The sequence below is a fragment of the Antedon mediterranea genome, chromosome 7, assembly GCF_964355755.1.
Source record: "Antedon mediterranea chromosome 7, ecAntMedi1.1, whole genome shotgun sequence".
In the NCBI taxonomy this organism is placed as follows: Eukaryota; Metazoa; Echinodermata; class Crinoidea; order Comatulida; family Antedonidae; genus Antedon; species Antedon mediterranea.
The window spans coordinates 16,643,683-16,667,736 of NC_092676.1; the positions used below are offsets into that span (position 1 = coordinate 16,643,683).

Below are 24,054 nucleotides of genomic sequence, written 5' to 3' on the forward strand. Positions count from 1 at the left end.
GAAAATGTTATGCTTGATCGAATGGAAGCTATCCCAGAATCCTCAGACAAGCAGAAGTTAGAGGGTATGTTTGGTTACTAACGCCGCCTCGGGGTTTTCAATGCATATTTAATTAGGTGTCTAACGCCGCCCGTGGTACTAAGAGGGTTTTAACTTGCATAAATTGTTGGTTTCCGCAGGACCAAGGGCAACTGATTTTGCAAGCTCAGTTTAAATGTTGTTGTATAAATAATTAATACAGTATAACAAACGTACAACTTTAAAGAGTTACTAATACAGCAGGGCTCTTTCTGATAAAGTGCTTTCAAAAGGTCTGGCCATAGTGGTTCCATTTTCCATGACTTGAGATGCCATTGACTTTCTGCCAACCATAATTCTGCATGCTGAAGAGCATCAGTGGAAGATGATAGATATTCTAATAAACCTTGAAGAGAAAATAATAATAATAATTTCGAACTATTATCAAAGAATAAATCAAAACAATTATATTTTCTGGAAGTAACTAACCTAAACCATGCTGCAGTTGTTACTGTAAAGTGCAACTATGTTAAAAAAGCCAAGCGTGGTGGGCTTGTGATAAGGCTATGGCCTAGGGGTTGCGCCAAGCGTGGTGGGCTTGTGATAAGGCTATGGCCTAGGTCGGTTTTCTGCTTGTTTTTTTTTATTTAAGAGAAATTATTTAGAGGGTTAGGATTTTAATGTTTAGGACAAGTTTTAATATTTAGGACAAGATTTATATTTAGGAACAAGTTTTATATTTAGGAATGCAATTTTATCGTACCTTTAGCAAACGGAAGTTAGGACAAGCTCTGGCGTTAATTAAAAAACAGGCTTAATTGAGACGCTGATATTGCCAGCTAAATTTTATTTTATGATTGAGGCCTTTTTCCTTCCTCAGCCTAATCAATATTGGATAATTGTTATTATAATAATTGTATTGAATTGATATATTGATTGATTAACCATAAATAATTAATAAATTAAATTGTTTTTAACATTATGGGGAAACGAAGATGTTAAAAAAGACCAAAATGGATTAAAAACAGGCAGAGATACATTGTACACAAAAAGCCTAACAATTACAACAATGTGACTTGTGCGATGCAATTTATGTTGGATATACATGCCGACACCTCTACCAACGCATTGTTGAACATAGTAGATGCTTAATAGGACAGCATTTAAAGGATCATAAAGTGATTGTTAATCCAAGTAAAATTAATTCATGTTTTAGTATACTTAGGAAATGCAAAAACAAATTCGACTGTCTTATCTATGAAATGTTGTACAGTATATCAGACAATTAAAACCTAGTCTGAATAAACAAAGTGACTCTGTAAAAGCTAAGCTTTTCATTTGACAGGATGTTAGACAATAGGTCTTTTGTTATTTAAACTTTGACCCTTGGCTTGTGCTATTTAATTAGTTGTTGTTTTATATTTTATTCATTGGACTTGATAATGACCCCATGATGGAGTCGAAACGTCGTTCTTTTTTAAGCGTTATTTTTATATTAAATATTTATTTATTACTACTGATAGTGATAATAAAAAAACAGGCTTAATTTATAATATTAAAATAACAAATAAAACCCCGTAGTTTTCAAAATAATGACTAATCATGGCCTTTTTTTAATGAAAGATACATTATGACTCATTTTGCGCACCATATATATCCTACTGCTCGGACTGATTTTATCCAAGCCGGACCGGACAGGTTTTGGCAGCATTACATGGTCCCCCGGACTGATTTTTGCAGCCAAAACTGGTCCGCCGAATCAATTTTTTTTGGCCTGGACTGATTTTGGTGTAACAGAGTGGAGAGGGTAGGCACTACTAGTATCTAGGCCTGCCTAGCTAGTATTAGTAAGTAGGCCTATCCTACTACTATCTAGCTAGCTACAAATTATTGATTACATATAGGCTAGCCTAGTCTGGGCTCCAGACGGAGTTTTGTCTTAATATTAGTAAAAATATAAATATTTTTGCACATATGGCGTTTCATACATGTATTACTTGAGTTTGGATTTTCAGACAAAAATCGCGGTCGAAATAAAAACAAATAAATAAAAAAAAAAGACAATAAATACAGACTTGGGGCAAGTCTAAGGCTAGCCTAGCTAGGGTGCAGCCTGGCGGACTAGCCTAGCTAGCCATGGCATAGCCTACTAACTAACTAGGCTAGTTACTAGTTAGTTAGGCTATCTATTCTAGGGCCTAGCTAGGCTAAAGTAAAAGAGGTTTAATATTATTAAACTATAAATAAAAAGCATACTTATCGCCGGCATAGCATATTAGTAGACTTACCTCTCCACTCTTTTGGAAAATAGCTTAAATTACAGTCGTTATTGTTTGTATCTAATTGAAGTTCCATTCCTTTTCAACGTTGACGTGTGGCACTGCTGGCACATGTTGTTAAAAGAAATAAACAAACCTATGTGTGACGAGCGTGTGATGTAATTGGCTTATTATTATTCTCTCTAAAAAAAGAAGGGCGGATCGGATAGGTTTATATGTTGGGCTGCGCGCGCACCATCATCTGGGTTTGGTCGTCGACGTCGTTGGTGGTGTTTTTCGCGCGGGGATTTTTGAATTGATGAAGAAGGTAGGCCTAGCCTAGAGTAATAATGATTTTATTTTATTTACAATAGGATATTTAATATACTGAAGTCTGCCTAGGCAAGGTGTAAAATAATAATCTGCAATGGTTGGAATATCAATCATAGCAGGCTAGCTAGGCCTAGGCTAGTACTAGCGGCCCTAGTACAGTAGGCCTAGTAGGCGGTGTGTGACCGAAACGGCCGCCGACTGAAACGGCTGCCAACATTTTCTATGGGACGCCAATACCGCTGAAGCTTCAACAAGCCAATGCAGTATTATAAACGTACAGTAAAGCCTATGAAACCACGATGGAGGGACAAATAAATGAAACCAACCATCCAATATATGTTTAAGAATAAAATCAAAGAATAAACTGTTAAACATATTTTTTAGTTAAGTTTTTATTAAAATAATGTTTTTTAATTTATAATAATTCACCATTCTAAATTTATTTAACGTATTCAAACAAATAGGCCTACTCTTAATATCAATTATTGAAGTTGAAATAGGCAAAACAGTCGGCGGCCGTTTTTAATAATAATTAATAATAATATATTTAATGTAATGTAAAATAAAAATAATGATAATTAAAAACATCTAGGCCTATTAGTCCAGTCCCTAAGGGGAGAAAAAGGGGTGGGATGTTACCAGACTGGATACAAATTTTTCAGTATAGCAGTTTGGTAGAGTATAGTGTGGAGATGCCAAAACAAAGTTACTGGAAATCTGATTTGACCTCTGTGACCTCTGACCTCAATTTTTATATTTTTCTATTATATAACTAAAAATCGCCATATCTTGACAACGCATGGACATTTTACATTTATTTTTTTTTTCAAAATGCTTGGAAGATATATATTTATATTCGCTATAATGAAAAAAATTGTACAAAAATGGCCGCAAAGGCTTTATTTTTCAGTTTGACCTTTGACCTTGATTGCCTAATATCTCAATAACACGCAATCTCAGAGATTTGAGAATGGGCTCAAAATGTTAAGAAAATAAATCTAATATTTAGTCTAATAGAAACTTTTTTCAAAAAATTACCATAAATTAAGCTTTTTTGACCCTTGACCTCTAATGTTTGAATATGTCAATATCTCGGTAACTATTTGTCCTAAAAAGTTCAGTTTGGTGTCAAATTGTTTAGAATATACACATTTATATTTGCTCTAACAAAATATTTTGTCAGAATTCAATTGGAAATGTCATTTTGAGCTATGACCCATCGTTTTGCATATATTTAGCAATTAATAATCTATAAAAAGAGATCGAGAGAGGGGAGGGGGTTGGGGTGGATGGAGAGACACATATTTTTGTTACATGTTACACAAATGTTAAACTCTGTCTACACTATAACATTTTTATGCGACAAAAAAATGTGATGTGCCCATATATGGACACGATGAATGACATATCACTACCATATTTGGGCACATCACACCTTTTTTGTTAAACTAGTTTATAGTGTAGACAAACATGTAAAAAATATGTGTCTCTCCATCACCCCAACCACCTCCCCCTCTCTCGCTTTTCCAATGCTACTGCATGCATCTATACACATCAAAATGGCCGGAATTGTACTGGAAAGTTTTTAGCTACATTTGAAAATAAGTCCCAGAAGATGGGTGTATTGTAATGTTATCAGAATTATGGCAATTGTTTGTAATGGGAAAGTTTTAAAACTACATTTGAAATATTTGCTAATAATATCACATGCTATTAAAGATATACTTATTTTCCCCCTGACAAAAGTAATTTTGACAAATATTTTTGTTGAATATGCAATTTTAATGTCACACATAATAGTTTCACCAAAAATTGGATTGAAAAAACATGATATAGTGCATACCCAAAAAAACTGTAATTCAAAGCAAAAAATAGGCTGGAAGTCAATGTGATTTTGGTTAAATTAACTGTTTATTTTGTCTTTAAAGTGATATTTACTCTATTTTTTAGATTAGCTCTTTGATTAAACACCTCTTCCAATGCAGTGAAGATCTTAAGTGTTGCCTTGTCTTACTAATCTTTCTTAACTTCTCTTTGAACGATCGTAATCAATATTTGTTGAGGTATAATATTTCCCTCTAATATATGGTAATGCCTGTTTTATTGAGTCAAATGCTTTCTGATAATCTCTAAATCAAAGATTTGGTGATATTCATTTCCTTTTTATTTTAGTTGATTGACAAACTGTATAAGATGGTCCTACTGTATAAAGCCTTATATATTGGTTTATTTACTTCTAGTCGGTCTCTGATTTTGGTTTTTGATTACTTTTGTAAATTATTTGTGTACATGTTATAATGTTCGTTTGGTTGGTAATGGTTGATGTCAGTTTTGTCATGTTTTTGTGGATTAAAGTATAATTATTATTGCTTCTCTTAATTTCTTCTGGTTTCAAAGATTTTGTTGTATAGTGTTATGAGCTGGATGTGTTATTGCCTCATCAAGCCAAGATGGTAATTTTGACTGCTCACTGGTTTGTTTTCCTTTTATATTCCACTACAGTATGTTCTTGAAAAGAAATCAGCTTTGTAATTAATTTGTCTTTGATCCTTTTCAGATTTCTAATATTTTAAACATATGTTTTTCTTTTCTTCGCTTTTTCCTCACTGTTTCAAACATTTTATTTTTTCAGCATACTTCAAGCAATTAATTGATAATTAGGTCATATGTTTTATGAGTATCAAATCGTATTGGTTAATTCTTCTTTTCTTTCTTTAAGATCCTGATTTTCTTTCTTTTTTTAAAATGTTATTTAACTTTTAAGTTTATCTAATTTTTTGTTGATATTAAGTGTTGCTCTTACGGTGTAGGCCTACCATGCGATGGAATTATATATTGAAATTAAATTAAACATTAAGTTTTAAGAAAATTGTAAAAGGCTAAATAGGATATTGAATGTAGTTCTGGTCCATTAAATCTATATTTTAGGTATATTATTATAAGTATGACACACGCACGCTTAACAGTATATCCTGGTCATACCTCAAACTGGCATTTCCAGTAAAAATATGATAACGTCTTCTATTAGAGCTAATATAAATGTTTACATTTTGAACATTTTGACACCAAGTTGAACTTTTTATGACATTTGGTTACAGAGATACAGACATATTTAAACATTAAAGGTCAAAGGTCAGTAAATTACATTTCCTGTGGATTTGGAAGAACATGTTTAATTAGAGTATATATAAATATGTATGCTCTTAACAATTTGAAACAAATTTCAAGAAATTTTGATCAGTAGTTATTGAGATATAGTAAGCCGAGGTCAAAGGTCAAAACATTAAGAAATTACATTTCCGGTCGTTTTTTTGGAAAAAGTTCTATTAGAGCGAATATAAATATGTACCCTCTGATCTATTTGACACCAATATCATTTCAATTGTCAAACCCGTTGCAGAGATATGGCTGTTTAAGATAGAAATATAAAAATTGAGGTCAGAGGTCACAGAGGTCAAATCAGATTTCCAGTAACTTTGTTTTGGTATCTCCATATCATGTTCTATCAACATTCCAAAGGGCACACTTGTATCCACTATGGTAACATCATTTCCCCTTAGGGACTGGACTATATCTGTTAATATTTATTAAGTCACATACGTCTAAAGTCATTTCAATCGGAAAAAAAAGTAAAACAATTGTATTAAACCCCACGTCGTTTTGATTAACACGTTGTATGACAAACGGCACACGCAGAGTTTCATACATTCAATTGTGTTTTAATTGGCGGCCGTTTCAGTCGGCGGCCGTTTCGGCTGTAAACCCCTAGTAGGCTAGGGCTCCTAGCTAGAGTCTAGGAGCCGGGTGTCACGAAACCTAAGACCACGAAAGCTAAGACCCCCTAAGACCTAAGATCACGAAAGCTAAGACCCAAGACCTAAGATTACAAATATTTATCTTTCGCACCTGCCTTGTATTTTAACTCCCAACATTTATTCTGAATACCACACCTTAGAATTGGCACTTTCATGAAAAAGAATCACATAAAAAGTAACAAATACATTTTTAAATTGATGATTTTACAGACGTTTTTCTCGCACACAAAATGACTAGCCTACTACAGCACACTAGAAGTAGGCCTACCCCATGTTCAATGTTTTTGTTTCTATGGAACGTCAACAGAGCAAAAATTATATAGAGGGCTGAAAACTCTGTGGAGTCCATCTACAGTGTGGATGGAACAATGTAAAATTAAAATTGTAATGATAATAGTATAATCATGCAAGTACGAAGAAATAAATACTGGCAAATAAATTTTAACTTAAAAATTAAAAAAGTAAAAAAATAAAAGTTTTTTTTGTTTCGTTTTCTTTCTGTTTTTATACTTGTACTATTATTGTTGCTCTTTTGGCGCTCCATAGAAACAAAAACATTGAGCATGGGGAGCTCGAGGAGTTACATTACAGTATACAAAGAAACACGTCTGTAAAATCAGGATGGGAAAGGATTTATTTATTTGTTATTATGTGTTTCTCCTTCTGAAAGTACTTATAAGTCCTAATTTAAAGTGTGGTATTCAGGATAAAGTTATAATCAAGCAAGTACGAAGAAATAAATACTGGCAAATAAATTTTAACTTAAAAATTAAAAAAGTAAAAAAATAAAAGTTTTTTTTGTTTCGTTTTCTTTCTGTTTTTATCACTTGTACTATTATTGTTGCTCTTTTGGCGCTCCATAGAAACAAAAACATTGAGCATCATATGGGGAGCTCGAGGAGTTACATTACAGTATACAAAGAAACACGTCTGTAAAATCAGGATGGGAAAGGATTTATTTATTTGTTATTATGTGTTTCTCCTTCTGAAAGTACTTATAAGTCCTAATTTTAAAGTGTGGTATTCAGGATAAAGTTAGTCAACAAATTTGGAGTCAAAATACAAGAAAGGCAGGTGCGTAAGAAAAACATCCTCTGAACCAACACATTGGAGTAAATATATACCAACAAACAACCCGTCAAGTTTGTTTGTTGTAAAGAAAAAATATACATTTACTCAACGGGCGAAAATAATGTGAGTTTATCTATGTTTTGCGGTAGTATTAAATTATATTTATGGTAATAAATGAAACCTACTGTGTTTAAAATTATGTATGGATAAACAAGTATTGTTTTTAAGCTGTAGTATATCTTAGAATTTGTAATCTTAGGTCTTGGGTCTTAGCTTTCGTGATCTTAGGTCTTAGGGGGTCTTAGGTTTCGTGACACCTGTCTAGGAGCCCTAGCCTACTAGGCTAGTACTAGACTAGGCCTCTAAACTAAGGCCTACTAGGCCCTAGGCTAGCCTAGGCGCTAATGCAGTCTCGTACCCACCCCTTAAAATTACTCAAAATCTTCATCCAACCTAGCCTAGCCTACTCACGAGTTGTCTACAACATCCTGCAATCATAAAATTGTAAAAATTCGATATTTTTTAAAATGTTTAATCAATTAATACTGAGCACCCTTCAGAAATACATCGCCAGCTTTAGCTTCGCGAAAATCATCGCTATAAATATTTCGAAAAAAAGTGGGTCATTTTGAAGTATCATAATAGTTATTAACTTTCACCAAAAATTAGTCGAAAAAAAAATCATTTAACTGAAATACAGACGTTTTTTTGTTCTAAAAATAATGACTTCCAGTCAAAGTTTTCGATTAAAACATATCTCATAATGCAACGGGCTTGTTTGACTACTCTGTATACATAATCATAAAACTTCCTCGCGATCTGTGTGAAAACACCTTCTCAACCGTAACGAGTTGTAAACGTCCTAATTAGCATCATGCATAAGCATACTCATGGTTAGAAATCTTTGTTTACCTTCGCTCGCGACGATTTTCCAGAAGAAATGTAATCAAATTAATTCTGTTAATTAGGTAAACTTGATGTTTTTGGCTTGAATTTCTGACTTAAAGTGAATAACTTTAATATTACTTCAATGATAATATCCAATTTAAATATAGAATATTTTGACCTTCATTTTTTGTGTTTCAAGGGACAATACATCTTTAAGTTTTTAGTAAATTTGATCATTATATGCGGATGGTTGTCCGTTAAAGAGTTCCGAATTTTGAAGTAAATCTAAGTTATTTCTGTTGGTTACGCTTCGTGGCACGGCATTATTTGTTTATATTTCGTGAAACAGGCGTGTATTATCCGTATGGCCTAGATAGGTTAGTTTGACAGTATTTTTTATTTAATGATGATATGAAGAACCTGACATGATCAAACCAACAGTATTAATGTAATGTAGGGAGTTTGAAATTTGCGACGACCTACTGTAGCTAGGAAAAAGCAATAAGTTCAGGTCAATCAATGTGTTATCTGTCGTCACCCTCTGAAACCAACAAAACTGTGTCGAGGTTATAAGCAAAGAAGCACATCCCAACTTCCCTGCATGTGCACAAAGATTTGACATGACCTTAGAGATCATCATCATCGATCATACAGTATTCGAATCAAAAGCTCCCTAAACAGGATTGTGTTGTGTATTACTGTACAATTCAATAAACTTATTTATTAATTGATTTTATTGTAAAATATTTAGGAATCTCTAGTTCAGTTTTAAAATGTCACAAGGAGAACTTGAAAAACGATTTTCACATTTCCTGCAACCAATCAGAGACTTGACAAAGAACTGGGAAGTGGATGTCGCTGCGGAGCTTAGAGAATATCTTCAAGAGGTATGAACCCTGTTTTGAATTAATACCACTAAAGCTTGGTTCCCATTTGGACGCAATGTAACATTGTAACACATTGAGTTGACCAATCATAATGGACAGTTCGAATAATCAATTGTGTCATTATTGGTCAGATTATTTATTCGGAATAGTCTTGCATTGTTTCCAAGTGGAAGCAAGTATATTGTAACTACAGTATAAGAATCTCAAGAACAAAATAATTCCTTTGCATGGTAATATTCTGTGCCAAGGTACAGTAATGTTTGGTTCCTTGATCCATGCTAAAGTAAAAGAACTATTCAGTCATGAGAGAATTTTAGTCAAAAAGATGTAGCTCTCTGTTGTAGAACTTTCTAATTGGTCAAACCTTTCTACAGTATGTTTATGTCTACAAACTGATCATTTTAAAGACAATTTTCAGACTCTTAACACTGGCAGTGCAAACTTCAGAAAGAATGGAATATGACAGTGGCTTGCTCTTTCGATAATTGGTGATTTTATTTTATTGTTACAATAGTATATTGCTGAATATATTGGGTTTGCTTAATTTTTCATTCAGATTGAAACAATCAAAATATCTTTTGATGGAGGAGCAACTACAATGAACTTTGCTGAAGCAGCTTTGTTGATTCAAGGCTCTGCATGTGTATACAGTAAGAAAGTAGAATACCTCTACAGTCTTGTTTACCAGACTTTAGACTTGTTGGCCAATAGACGGTAAGTGAAACAAATAATAAATGCATACAGAAGGCAAGAGGCTGAATTCATGTTAGGCATAGAATTCCAATTCTAATCAGTTTCACGGTTATTAAAAGAAAGTTTCATGCTCTACGAATGGAAAACCATCTTGGACATAACTTTAGATGTTACGTTAAGCTTTAAATTAAGATATCATTATATTTTGTACAACCCCGTCAATTTGACAACAGGACACTGAGCTTGTCTTTCTAAGATAGGAAATTGTTATAGTCATTAGATCTTATGTCTGGCTGCAACAAATACCAACAATACTGTACTATGTACATATTCTCTGCATCACAGGGTGTCTGTTAAGGGGCGGGGAACTGATCGTGTCGCAACCACAGATATACCCTTTGATCTCCGGAGATCAACATGCTATTGTTAGATTCCCTTGGTACAACTAGAAAAAGTTTGATAAATGCTAGTGGATAATGTTGTGTCCAGAATCTTTTGTGCTTATTGTACATTATATATTCTGTATGTTTTTTACAATAGTTTCAAATAAAACAAGTTTATGATATTATATTGATGTTTATTTTATAGAAAGCAACAATTACCAAGTTCAATAGACAAAGAAGGCAATGATAAAGATGTTTCAGTTGCAGGTAGAAATGCTGATCAAGAGGTACAGTACACAACACCTTTTATTTTCAACCTTGAGTTTACCTTGGTGGTATTTGTGTAAAAGAGGTATTAGACGGAGTGTTTATTAGCTTCTGATTGCAAAAATAGCTGATTATCCAATTGCTATTATAACCAATTTTAGGCAAATTGCCAAGGATAACCACAAGTGAACTCAATCAACGTCCTTCTCTCAAAGTTGACTCTCCTGTTCACACTACAAACATATATACAAGATGCTCTACATAAACAAAGACTAATTACAAATCTTTGGGAGTGGAGTTGCAAATCGTCATGAGAAAAAACCCTGACATATGACAGGACTTAACCCCGGGACCCTTAGATTGGTAGCCAAGCATCATAGCCACCAAGCCACAACTTCACTCAACATACATTGCGTGGCACAAAGTGGTATTTGTCGCAGCAAAACATAAGATCAAAGGAATGTTACAAGTTCCTATCTGGAAAGGCGAGCTCAGTGCCATGTTGTTAGATTGCCTTGCTATAACTGCCTTTTTATGCTACAGTATACCAATCTTTAACCAATCCTGCGTCTTACTATGGATTACAATGGACTAACTATAGTATTAATCATCCTATTTGACATGAACTCAACATTTAAATTTATAACACACATGAGTAGATTTGATTAGGTCACATGATATTCAGTACCTCTTCATGAAAAACTTGCATCATCAATTGTACAATTTTGGTATATGCCCTGTTTTTGAGAATGAGAAACCATGTGCGAAACAAGACTACTGTAGGCTGCTGATCGATTGTGTGAAAATCAACATGTAGTGTGCGCCATCTAAATTGTTCTAATCCACATCCAAAATTGGAGAGCTGTCTTCTAAAATGGTTTAGACCTTCGTCTAGCTTCTCGTTGAAAGTTGGGTGTGCTAAAAAAGCTCATGAAAGTTTTACATTGTGTAGTGTAGTCGAACAAATAATTTCATTTTGTGAAAGATAAAATGTTCCATACAATTATTTGTACCATAATGTGTTATATATTCGTGTAATCGAATAAATAATTTAATTTTGTGGAAGATGAAATTGAATGTACCACACAATTACTTTGTAGCCTACCATAATGTTTTATATCCGTGTAATCGAACAAATAATTCCATTTTGTGAAAGATGAAATGTTCCATACAATTATTTGTACCATTGCATTCATAAACTTCATTATTTGCATATTGCTTGCAATTGACATTAGGAAGTATTTTAGTATAGTTTAATCTATTGACATGTTCTTTTATTTCAAGTTTCTTCTATTGGATGATATTCAAGATTCTAACAATGTCAATATGAAAACAACTGATCAAAACGACAACGTAAGTGTTTGGAGTATTTATTAAGAAACAATGTATTTGATTTGATTGTGTTTTACATTTCAAATGACACACAGTACATATAAATGTAATTAGACCTCCAGTTTTATTTACCACAAGTCCTGAATTACATTCAATATTTATCATGGTTGACGTTTTCAGTTTGTATTTTCAGTGTTTTTATTTAGCAGTTTTAGTAATAAGATATTGTTTTTTTTATGTATTTTTAGATGATTCAATTAATGGTACAGACACCAACGTCACTACAGAAATTAGATGATATTGGTAAAGACATACCTCTCCTCAGGTAAGTAGAAAGGCAACCTGGCCAATTTTGCTCTACTTATGGTGATCTGACGAGAACCGGTGTTTCAATGCAGTATGGCGGTCTTAAGGAATGGGAAATATTATATATTTAAGTTATCTGATTTATGTCTAATTCCAGCCGTAAAGGAGAAATGTTAGGAAACCATGGTGACTTTCGTTTTAACACCGGCAGCATTCTACCATCCGGACTACTGTTGATGGATGTTGCGCAGTTGTCCAACTTAGAAGATGCACTTACAAATGTACCGCAATCTACACCTTTGTTTCTTGCGAACACAAATCTAAATGGTAAGTTAAAAGATTTTGATTTAGTAATTCGATGAGGCCTACAAGTTGCCCATATCATATCATCACAGAATAGTTTTTGTACTGATTTTTTGTGTATGACATAAATATTAATTCTTGCTAAAAACTATTCAATTTAAAATTCCTGTCACAAGTCAATAACCTTTCTAACCGCTCTAACACCAGTCAGCCTGATGTTGCATCCAGGATTGTATTTGAAACATTGCCACTAACAATCCTGCTGTCCAGTTGATTTGAATATCTTTTAGTATTTACTTGGATGAATGACAACTTATATTAAAAACGTAAATTCAAGCTTGAATTTATATTATTTATTTTTAATTACTGATTAATTATCAACATTTATTTTACACTTTTTTTTAAATATTCAGAGTTTGCAGGTGAACCAGTGGAGGATAATGGGCTGAATATTCCAGAAGCGGGACATTTACCGGAGTCACATGATATAAGTTGTATGTCCCAAACTCGCAACTCGCAAACTACATTCTCGCAATATAAAACATTCAAAATAATTTTATTATGAACTACAATTATTAATATGACTAATTTAATTATTAATAGTGAGATGAATATTTCAATATGATATTTCAGTGTTCAGTACTTAAATATTAGTAAAGTTAATACTATTCATTAAGTTGTAACAGACCTGAGTGTCCTTGCCATTTGATTGGTTGATTATGCATCACATGCCATTCAGTATAATGTATTAGTTCTACCTAACTGAAAAATAATATCTAAATGGTTATAATTAACTGTTCAGTTTTCTCTAAATTTTCCTGAATATTATCATTATTTTAGGCCTTATGTTAATTTGAAATTGTTGAATCTTACAATTTTCCTTGTTTTGTAATTGCAGTGGATGATGTAGAAATGGGAGATCCAATGGAAAATTCATTTCATGAACAGGAAGATTTGGTAAATGATAATATGTATCTTTGCATCATTCTGCATAATAGTTCTCTTTGCTTATTCTTAGTCTTTTGTTCCGTATTACAGTAATACTTTTTGACAATCATATCTGGTACCACACGGCTCAAAATGTACATGTTCATCATTTCTTCTTATTTTAACATTATATTATTTATTTTTATATTTTAACGTACATAACATTCTTGCAATTTGATGTATTTTTCTTTGTAGTTTTATCTTCTTAATTATGCCAAGCAAAATGAGAGAAATAAGTAAAGTAATACAATTTCTTGAATCTTAGCAATTTGTTACTCTGAACTGAGATTGTATCTCTGTTATATCAAAGACACAGTCTCAATGAGATGAGCAACAAGTACAGTAAATAAAAATATAAGAAAAGAACAAATTACTTTATATTTATATATATGTATGCTTTGTCATGATAATTGTGGTCAAGTTTTATGTGAAATAAAACAGAACAAATTAAAAATGCTAAAAAATAAAGCTGAAGATTAAAACTGAGATAAAGTACAGACATTATTTTGAGTTTGTAAAGGTAAAGTAAACCTAAGCTAATGCTAACGGCCGTGGTGCCCATCTCTATTTCTTTAGCGGTTGGGCCAGACTCCACTAAGTGTGTATGTTTGTGAGGGGTATGCCACTCCTCCCCCACAAACTGGTCTGATTTACCTTCCCAGTACTTTTTACATTCCGGTACCCATTTCTATCACCTGGGTGGGGAGGAACAGTGTAGATAAAGAATCTTAATCAAGGACTCAACACTGCAGTGACCGGGCCCAAGCTTGAACCGGCAACATTTTGATTGCAAAGTCCAATGCTCTGACCACTGCGCCACATTGTAGAAAGGTGTAATTCTTTGAGTTCTAAATGGTAAATTATAGATCCATCACCGATGTCTTTAACTTGTTTGTTTCAGGTTGTTTGAAGGAAAAAAAAATGTATTATTATATTAAATTACCCATGATACAACAGCTCATAAACTTACATACTGTAATTCATTTAAATCTTCAATTAGAATTGTTTCACTAAAATAGTTGAATTAATAGAATTCTTGTATTTGAAAATAAATTTGTTGTGGCTAGACTCAATTAAGGTGTTATGTCATAATTGTAAGGGATAATAGACTTGTGTGAGTGGCATGAGTTTGAGTTCTGTTTCATTGCTTTTGATAGGATAATATAGATCTAGCTACAAGAGTAGGAATTCATCACAACTGATCTTGGTCCCCCAGTACTGGGCCCAATGTGACAACAATCTTTCAGTATAAGAAATTAATTTTAAAAATATATCTTTTTTTATTCCCAGCTATTTATAATTTTATATAGAAAAGTGAAAAATTAAAATCTAATTTTATTTGCAATAATGTACTGTACACTATGGCTAATTATGTAAAAAAAAGAAAATGTTTTTCTACTGTACTACTAATGATTTTTCTTTCTATTTTCCTATTTTAATGCTACTAATACTATTGGTTTTCCCTACTCTATTCCTTACTGTTATATTTTTAAAAGATTGTTAATCGTATGCAGCTGAGGACAAGGGAACACCAACCTATCAAAATTGTCCCTACAAAGTTTGTTGACCCTTGGCAACTGCAAGATCCACATGATGGAGATGCTGTATTACAGAAATCATTTAGAAAAGGTTGGTTGTATTACCATTTATTTATTAGTGGCCACACAAAAGATATCTAAGTCATGTGTTATGTAAAGCCTAAAGCTCTGTCTACACTATCAAACTTGTTTGATTTGCCCAAATGTGGTGTTATGCCCAAATATGGGCACACCACAAAGGATATTTCATAAAGTCCAAATCCATTAGTAGTGACTAAATCTCTGTTTACACTATCAGACTAGTTTGACAAAAAAAAGTGTGCCATGCCCAAATATGGTAGTAATATGATGTCATCGTGTCCATTATCACATTTTTTTTTTCACATAAAGTTTGGTAGTGTAGACAGAGCATTAGTTTCTATACTTTTGGAAGTTAAGATGCATTTTTGTTTGTGAAAATATGTTATGCATGTAAATTTCCTTTTGATCAAAATGTTAATATTGTATTCAAATTTTGTTATCAACCTGGTGGTGTGAATCCCAAATGAATAATAAATAAATATTAATGTGTGACCTATTTATTGTTACTAGAATTAACTCTGTTTCTATTATTTTTCTATTTATAATGCCCTTTAGCCAACCCATACAAAGTACCAGCAAAACTGGAGACAGGGAAAAAAAGAAAACGTAAAAATACACAAGAAAAATGTCTTCTGCCATTGACTGAGTATATAAGTCAATCATGTAAGTAATGATTATTAATAGGTGTAATATTATATAACGCCTAAATAAATTCCTGTCATTGGATTAGACGAATGTGGGTCACATGGCGTGCAATAGTATGCACTATTAAACGATTGTATAAAAAAAATCTTTTTTTTTTTTTTTTTTTTTTTTTTTTTCTTTTCATATTTTTTTTTATACTATTGCTTTTGAAATACAACATCGCCACCTATTTTGTATTTTTCGCTGCGATTTGAATGTTATAGTTTTTAGTGATTTCTGGAGAGATATATGTACTAATTTAGATCAAAAAAGCATTTAAATTTAGCTTTAGATCGTAGTATTTGTAGGATTTTGATTAATTTATGGGAACATCTCTACAAGACGTTTAGCCTTGCTAGGCCTAGGATTATTTGGTTGTTTGTTGACATAATAAGTAGGTGTGTTTATAAAATCCATATAAATATAACATTTAATATAATATCAAAAACCATAATGTTACTGTTTTAATCAATGTGAATCAAATGTAAGCCTTGGCTAGGGCTACCTTTTATTTGATTCAAATGACAGGAATCTATTTATAATAATAATAATAAATAAATAAATAATGAATGTTTTATATTTGTGTAATGGTACACTCATAAACATTTATTATTTGTATATATAAATATTAAAGAAGTATCTTGAATTAATTCAACTGCGATGCTCTTCTTTATGATCCAATTATAAATGTAATACTACATTACAAAGTCACTTGATCAATTGATTGATAAAGTGCAGCAGCTGTTACAGTACTAAAAGTGTGTATTTGCACTTTGTGTATCAACAAAAAAGAACATAAAATTGCATGAAAGGGTAATTTATTATAATTATACCTGCCGCGCCCACTGCATTATGCAGGATCATGCATTCATAAAAAATTATTCCGAAAAACATTATTTTGTTTTTTTTAATGTGTTAAAAGATATTTGTGGTTGCTGGATTAAAAAAAGACACTAAATTGTCATTTATTTTTTTTACATTGATTTAAAAAATTTTTGGGAATGATAATAGATAATGCATATAGCAACAAACTACCATGTAGCATCTTAAAGCGACCTACATTCAGGGAACTGGAGTATTTATACTGGCAAGAATTCAGAAGACAACAGCAGTTTCTTAAAGACGAAAAGAAAACATTGGTAATTGATTTGATTATATGGAGCTTTGATTTGGTTGACCTAGGACCTAGGATGTGAATAGGGGGAGGGGGTTAGAAGGATGTGTCTTGCAACCTAACTGAGCTGTATTGCTCACAGGTGTGAATTACCCACCACCAGAACCAATATTTGTGCTGCACAGCTGCCACTAAGCTTCCACAACAGGGGCTGAGATGGACCAGTACACTGGGTGACCTACTACTCTTCCAAAAGAGCCATGTATGTATACTGGACCCCCAGTTTGAAGTCCTTAAGACTTTTACTACTACCAGAACCAGCGTCTATTGTATGGAAATGAATTGCGGCGTCCATGACTTAAATGCTCAGATTGTAATTTAAATGTCGCAAAATTGAAGTTACCTTTACTAAATGCCATGGCTCGTAGTGTACCATGTTAATTTAGTTTTAGTTTCTATACAATTTAAAAGGTAAATTTATACTTTTGTAGGCAAGACAAGGTCGATACCAGGAATTGGAAGAAAGAGAGAAAGAAGATGAACAAGAAAGACAAGCTGAAGAAGAAAGAAATGAAAATCCTTTACCCATTTTTGATGACAAAGGTCCTGATGAATTTGGCTTTGAAAATGATGATGAGGAGGATGATGATGGCCCTCCTCAATTTTCTGGGGATAATCAAGTTCCCCCTATTGGTAATGGTCAAATAATAATTATTTTTATCTCGTACATTCTCTTTTTGAGAGGGTGTTTGCTGAATTGCCGCATTTATTTCCGTATTTAATCAGTTGCAGAGCCTCTCATCAACAGCGAGTTGGATGAGTATATAAAAATAAAAAAAAATAAAATAAAATATATAAAATAAAATAAAATAAATAAAATAAAATAAATATAGGAGTATTCTTTCTGTAATTTCTTTAATAATTCTTTAAATAGCCCATTTGTTCAATTCCTTTCAGCTTTGGATGAGGAGCCAGTTATTTCTAGTTATGAAGATTTAGTTCGACATCATGTAGTAAGTTAGAAAGCTTTCAATTTATTACTTATACTAAAGCAACAATGAAAATTAAACTCCTTATTTAGTACGAATAATTTTAAATAATAATAAAAATAATAACTATAGCACCCCTGGTAACCTGAAAATATTGAGAGTTCTGTATACAGAACCAGCTCTTGTATATCAATCGTTCAATTTGTGCCGTATAATCTTATGCACTAAGGGTTACATAATGTCAGTGCGATTTCAAGAGCTCTCTCATCTGTCCAAGGCAGTGACTGTGTGTGAACTATACGTCATGGTAAACCCCTACTTGTCTCAAAAGATGTACTAGATTTTTGAAAGTACACACAATGGATCTATGGTTTTTAGTGGTCCTCTGCAAGCTCTTAAAATATTCAAAGGACTGTACAGTTACAGTAACAGCTCTAAATGGCACTCTATAAAAATGGTCTAAATACAGCTCTTATAAATATCCCTAGCAAGCTCTGAATATGTTGAAAGACCTATTGCAGTAGCAGCTCTTGTAAATGCCTCATACAGTATCTCAACATTTTGCAGGTGCTGTAACAGTACCAGCTCATTTCCAAAAATGTTTTAGATGCTGTCACAGTTACTCTCAACTTTGTTTTTTAGGAAACATACCTTGTTGGTGCCCAAAAATTTGCTCAATTGACAGAACTATCGAAAAGAGTTTCTGAGTGGGAGGACAAAATAATGCCTGTACTTCAAAACGAGGTAAAGTAATGTTTATTGTTATTTTTTAAGTAAAAATATGCCAAAAGTAAATTCAATTTTTTTTTTATGAGACTGAATTTCTCGTACATAGAATTCTTCAATGAAAGTTTTTGTATAACCTGCTGATGATAACGATGTAAACCAGACCAGAGTGTGTGGTGCTAAAAAAAGTTGACAACAATCATGTTAATATTGTTATATGAACAATAAAAAAAAATTTTACATTGCAGGAACAATTTGGATATTTTGATATCCATGAATATGGAACAAGAGTAATAGACAAACTTGCAAATAAGTCTGAAAACTTAAACCCTATCACATTTAAGGATATTGTTTCCGAGAATACAAGTGTTGATGTTGGAAGATTATTTCTGGCTTCATTACAATTGGTAAGTTTTCTACTTCTACAGATTTATGTCTAGTATTAGGATTGTGTGTGTGTTAATTTAGGGTAAAATCAACCAATATTCTGAAAATTGGTACATCATGGATTTGGCTGAAATTTGTTTAGGGTACCTCAATATATATAATGAACACATGCAAAGTTTTAGCGCTTAACTCCGTCATTTTGAAAATATGGCCTATTGATCGTTAGAATTCACATAATTTAAGTGATTGAATATTTTGCGTTTTTAAATGTAATTTATGACATTTTAAAATTTAGATACAAAGCTGTAAATTAGTATAGGGTCAATTCCCACCATATAATGCAAATCAGGCCTAATTAATTTTCATTTTTAGACCTCCTTAATGGTAAGTAAGAACAATCAGAAAGGCTTTATATTGTAAAGTATATATGCATTGTTGAGGCATTTGTGGTTGCCTCAATGAAATATTAGACCATTTACTCTTTTCAACTGTGTGTAGCATAGCGCTAAGGTTAGTTACAGGCCGAAAATGGGCAAAAAAACATTGATATTTATAGTGACCTTTGATCTAGGCAACATTTATTCATCCACATGAAATTATTACCACTTGTTAACACATTTCTGGTGTACCTCTGGACAAAATTCTGTATTGGAGACTTATCTCTATATGGTGCACGACAACAATGTGAAATTTTTGCCATTTTACGTGATCTACGGGATATTTCGTTGTGGCCACAACTACATAATGTATATACACATACTGTATTCATACAACCATGAAGGAAATGGTACAACAGAAAGAGTTGAACCGCATTTGTCATTATTAGTAAATTGGGTCACTCATTGACAGAATGAAAACAAAATTAATGCGTTGCTATAAAATGCTATGCTGACACAACACGGTAACATGTACGAGTATGTCATTTACGTTATAAAGGAGAAACCATGTGATGTGCTGAATGTCTTCTTGATATTGGCCGGTGGATTCACGCAATTTTTACACTACAATAAAATTACAATGTTATTTCAAGTGACCTCACTAGCGGCCCATATTCCTAAAATGTTCTTACCTCAGCCCCAACAATGGCGAGACTGAGGTGGAGGACTCTTGGTCACTGGTACACTGGATGTCCAGGCTGTGGCTTGGTCCTGGGAACCTTATTTTAGTCCGTGAAGTTTGCGTAACATTCTTTAGTCCTCATAATGAATCTGTCCAGTAAAATAGTACAAAAGGTAAAATATGTGTGTTGTTAGATCTTTTAATTAGTAATGTTTAAGGCCACGGAATTCTCATCTATACAGTTATTCTTTGCGGAGGCATTAGATCATGATAATTATGAGTTTTTGCATGAGGATGGTAGATGATAGGGGACGGTAAATATGAATGGATATGTTAATTGAAATATAAAATATTACTCTGTGCATGTGTATAAGCCCAGTATACTCCGTTCTATTCTTATTGGAACTATTATTGGTAAATTTTTTAGTTCAAAACTAAACTTTCGAAAAACGTCTACCAAGCCTGTGTACAGGATCTGCGGACTACAGTATGTCAGGACAGGGGCTGACTGTCATCGTTACTCATCGTCACTTTTATTTACTGTCTCCTTCACCTACCATCCCTATGCAAAAGCTCCCTAATTGCACCCTAGGCCTACGTATTAATTAGCCTCATTTTGCCTCTACTGTATGATATAGACTGTTTTTATCATTGTAAATAATGTAAATTTGAGATCGTTTTTTGGAGGATCTCAAATGTTATTACAATGACTGTATATTAAACATTATAAATATTCGACACACACATAAGGATATCTATTTTTTAGGCCAACTCTGGAAATGTTAATATCAGTTGTGAAACCACGGAAGGAGTTGCGGTAGTGGACACAATGCGATTAAAGCTTCTGCAACAGGAGCGCCATCATGAACAACTTGTTATGTACAGAGCACCATCAATTGTTAGTTAACCTTTTAATAGTTTCAGTTTAGATTAAGTAACTGCATGCCTGTTAAATAAGTAAAGTACTAAATTATTATTACATTATTAATCATGTGTGAAACTGTTGAACCTCTTCCAAGACACAGACAAAATGTTTTATAACAAACATTTATTATTGTTTAAACATTTAAATGGTCTTTTATTTAAAATGTAAAATTTATAATAAAATAATATTGGTAATTCGCCAGTAGCCGATCACACTTAGAGGTGAGATATTTCCCTTTATAAATATTAAGTATTTCTGTTCAATTGCATTTCACTTAGTTTAGATAGCAGATTTTTAACATTTTAATATGGTTGTGATATTTCCAAATATGGTAGTGCTATGACATCATCATTCTCATATATGAGCACATCACATAAAGTTTTACAGTGTACCAGGCTACTACATGATTTTAAAATGTTTCTTGTCATCATTATATTTACATTTGGCTTAGAGTAACCATATTCAGTGTTTTCAGATTGCCTGGTGTTATGACCATGTCTGTCAAATACCATTTCTATTCCATTACATAGAATTGACGATGCAGTTCCATTAAAACATGATAATTTCTTATTTGAAATTTTCCATGAAAAATCATTAATTATGTCATCACCACATGTGGTTTTATAATTATTTGTAATAATGCTTGCACCTCTTTTTTTGTAATTTGTATATTTTCATTTTCATCCCTACTGTTACCACAAACTAAGATATCATAAGTCCATACATGGTGGTATTGTGGTTATCGCTAAATTTTTACTGTACTTATATTGTATGAAAGCTTTTTCCTGGTTGTCCCACATACAAGAGTGGAAGCTCATTGTTAAGTGCAAGTTTGTCAAAATGTAATTTCTGTGTCTCTTTTTTTTTGCTTTTTTAGTTGTTCGTAGATATCGTCCTGTTCTGTGTTTCCAGGTTTGTTGTTAATTTTGGCTAGTATTGTATTTCTTAATTTGCAGTTCATGAGGAGTTCACATAGACTTCCAAGATTGGTACATGTGGGGGTAGATTCTTAGCTGTTTGAACTTGTCTCTCTATAACATCATTTACTTGTGGTCTCCTTGGTGATGTTGTGACATGATCAAATGACCATTCACATGCGAATTCATGGTATGCTTGACTATCAGAATGTGGTCTGTTATCATTTACTACCTTCTAAACTCTGCAAAAACTTGCTTAGTGATGTTCACAATTAATGCTCAGTGACATGGGAGTTTCTTAATTATAGGGAATTTGCTATAGAAGTCTGTGATAAGAAGATATTTCTGCTTGTTTAGCTCAACAGATCTGTAGCAATTGTGCTCTTGAGGTATCTCATGAGGTAGAAATTTTCTGGTGTCTTAGCATGTTGGTGTTCTTGACATATTTCACAGGTACTAGCTTGTTAATGTTGTTCCAAAAAACAGACTCAAGTAGCTTTGTTTGTTCTCGTCCTAGTTGTGCTGTGTGTAGTTGCTTTAGTATCTCTTTTTGCATGTGCACTAGTATGATGATTCTTTAATACGTCTAAACTATGACTATCTACTAGGCCTTATTGTTCTCTGCTACCTATCTCTCTGGTTAGATGCATCATGCCGATGATTCTGATAGGGTCTTTGTATTCCCTGTTGTAGGTATTGCTGGCCTGAAAAAGACATTGCTGTGGTGTTTCTGTAAACGTGGATAACATCCTGTTGAGGGAACTTTTCGCCTATATGGGAGGTTTTTTCACAAATCTTGGTCTGTTGGATCTTTTACAATGCCTACATTGGTCAGGAATAACTAAAAGCTGTCTAGACTCGTCTACACCTTTAAGATATACCATGATGTCAATTTTTTTAGCAGAAAATTTTACAAATATTTCTAACCAACATACGTACTGTACGAGGAAATCAAATGAACATTTTGTAATTCCTAATATCAAATGGTTAGCTTCGAAAATATTTGATTATAATACTATTAAATATTGGAATATTCTTTCATCAAACATTAAATGTATAGACACTTAATGAGTATAAATGTGCTATAAAGCTTTATCTTTTAGTAATGTGCATGCTAGACTGATTTGTTATTATAAACTTTTGTTATATTTCTGTGAATTTTTCTATGTTTTTTTGAAAATAAGCTTTTTTAGCTCTATGGTTAATCTTTTTGTGGATTGTACCGAATAAAACAATCAAACATACAGTGGCTTTCTGTTGCTCTTTAAGGTCGTTTTACTCATCTCCAAACAACATTTTTGTTACTGGGATTGATGGTTTGCAGAGATGCGCATATTGTTAATATTGATATCTGTTTTTTCAAATCCTTTCGGAGACAGTATATTTCATAATTGGCATGCCTTAACAGTGCCAAAGCATTCTGTCGGTTTTCTTTTATGCTGTCTCCTGACAGGGACTGTAGGAAGGCATTTAGCCCCATTTTCAAACTTCTTTAGACTCTTTGCAATTTTAAATCTCTAGCTTTTGTCTGGTTTTCCCAAATGGGATGATTGTCCTTTTGTATGTCAAGAAGTGGAGAGTTTGCTGGTGGTGGATATTTGTGTTTCATCGCCTATTTTCTCCTCAAGTTTATTTTGAGTCTGAACAACTTTTATAAATATAGGGCCTAATCCCAACAGAATTGCAAGAAAATGTTTTTTTGATGTATTTCAATAAGATATGGTCTCAAAAAACATATATGAAAATCAGACTACCGCAAAGGTTCAAAATTTTACGTAAAAAAGAAATTCTTTAAAATACACTTTTTTTAAATTTTGTTGAAACATGACCGGAAATTCCAATTTGTGACTTTTGCCACATATGGCATGACGTTTATATAGCTACCTAACTGCAAATTTTATCAAGCCTGTGCCATCCATCGATCGAATATACATCTTGTTGGTCGATCTTCCCAATGTTTAAACACTTCCAGAACAGGTCCGTAATGTAAAGGAAGTAGGTTTTGATGTGTTCCCGAAGTGGTCAAATAAATTGTGCTTTAGCTAATGTCCTATTACTCTGGTCGTCAATGACTGCAGAAACCACAACCGCTT

At 32.8% G+C, this 24,054-nt stretch overlaps 1 protein-coding gene across 1 annotated transcript; it reads left to right on the forward strand.

Moving 5' to 3' along the window:
• The first annotated feature begins 9,132 nt into the window (after nucleotides 1-9,132).
• On the forward strand, nucleotides 9,133-23,103 carry LOC140054688 (condensin-2 complex subunit H2-like). The gene is made up of 17 exons (XM_072099767.1): nucleotides 9,133-9,270; nucleotides 9,827-9,984; nucleotides 10,552-10,633; nucleotides 11,898-11,966; nucleotides 12,194-12,270; nucleotides 12,409-12,578; nucleotides 12,968-13,048; nucleotides 13,453-13,511; nucleotides 15,038-15,170; nucleotides 15,716-15,823; nucleotides 16,856-16,983; nucleotides 17,450-17,651; nucleotides 17,916-17,971; nucleotides 18,590-18,691; nucleotides 18,922-19,080; nucleotides 20,886-21,017; nucleotides 22,655-23,103. Exons 1-17 carry the CDS (start codon nucleotides 9,157-9,159, stop codon nucleotides 22,667-22,669), a joined length of 1,845 nt encoding a protein of 614 aa, XP_071955868.1. The 5' UTR covers nucleotides 9,133-9,156; the 3' UTR covers nucleotides 22,670-23,103.
• Nucleotides 23,104-24,054: the final 951 nt, after the last annotated feature.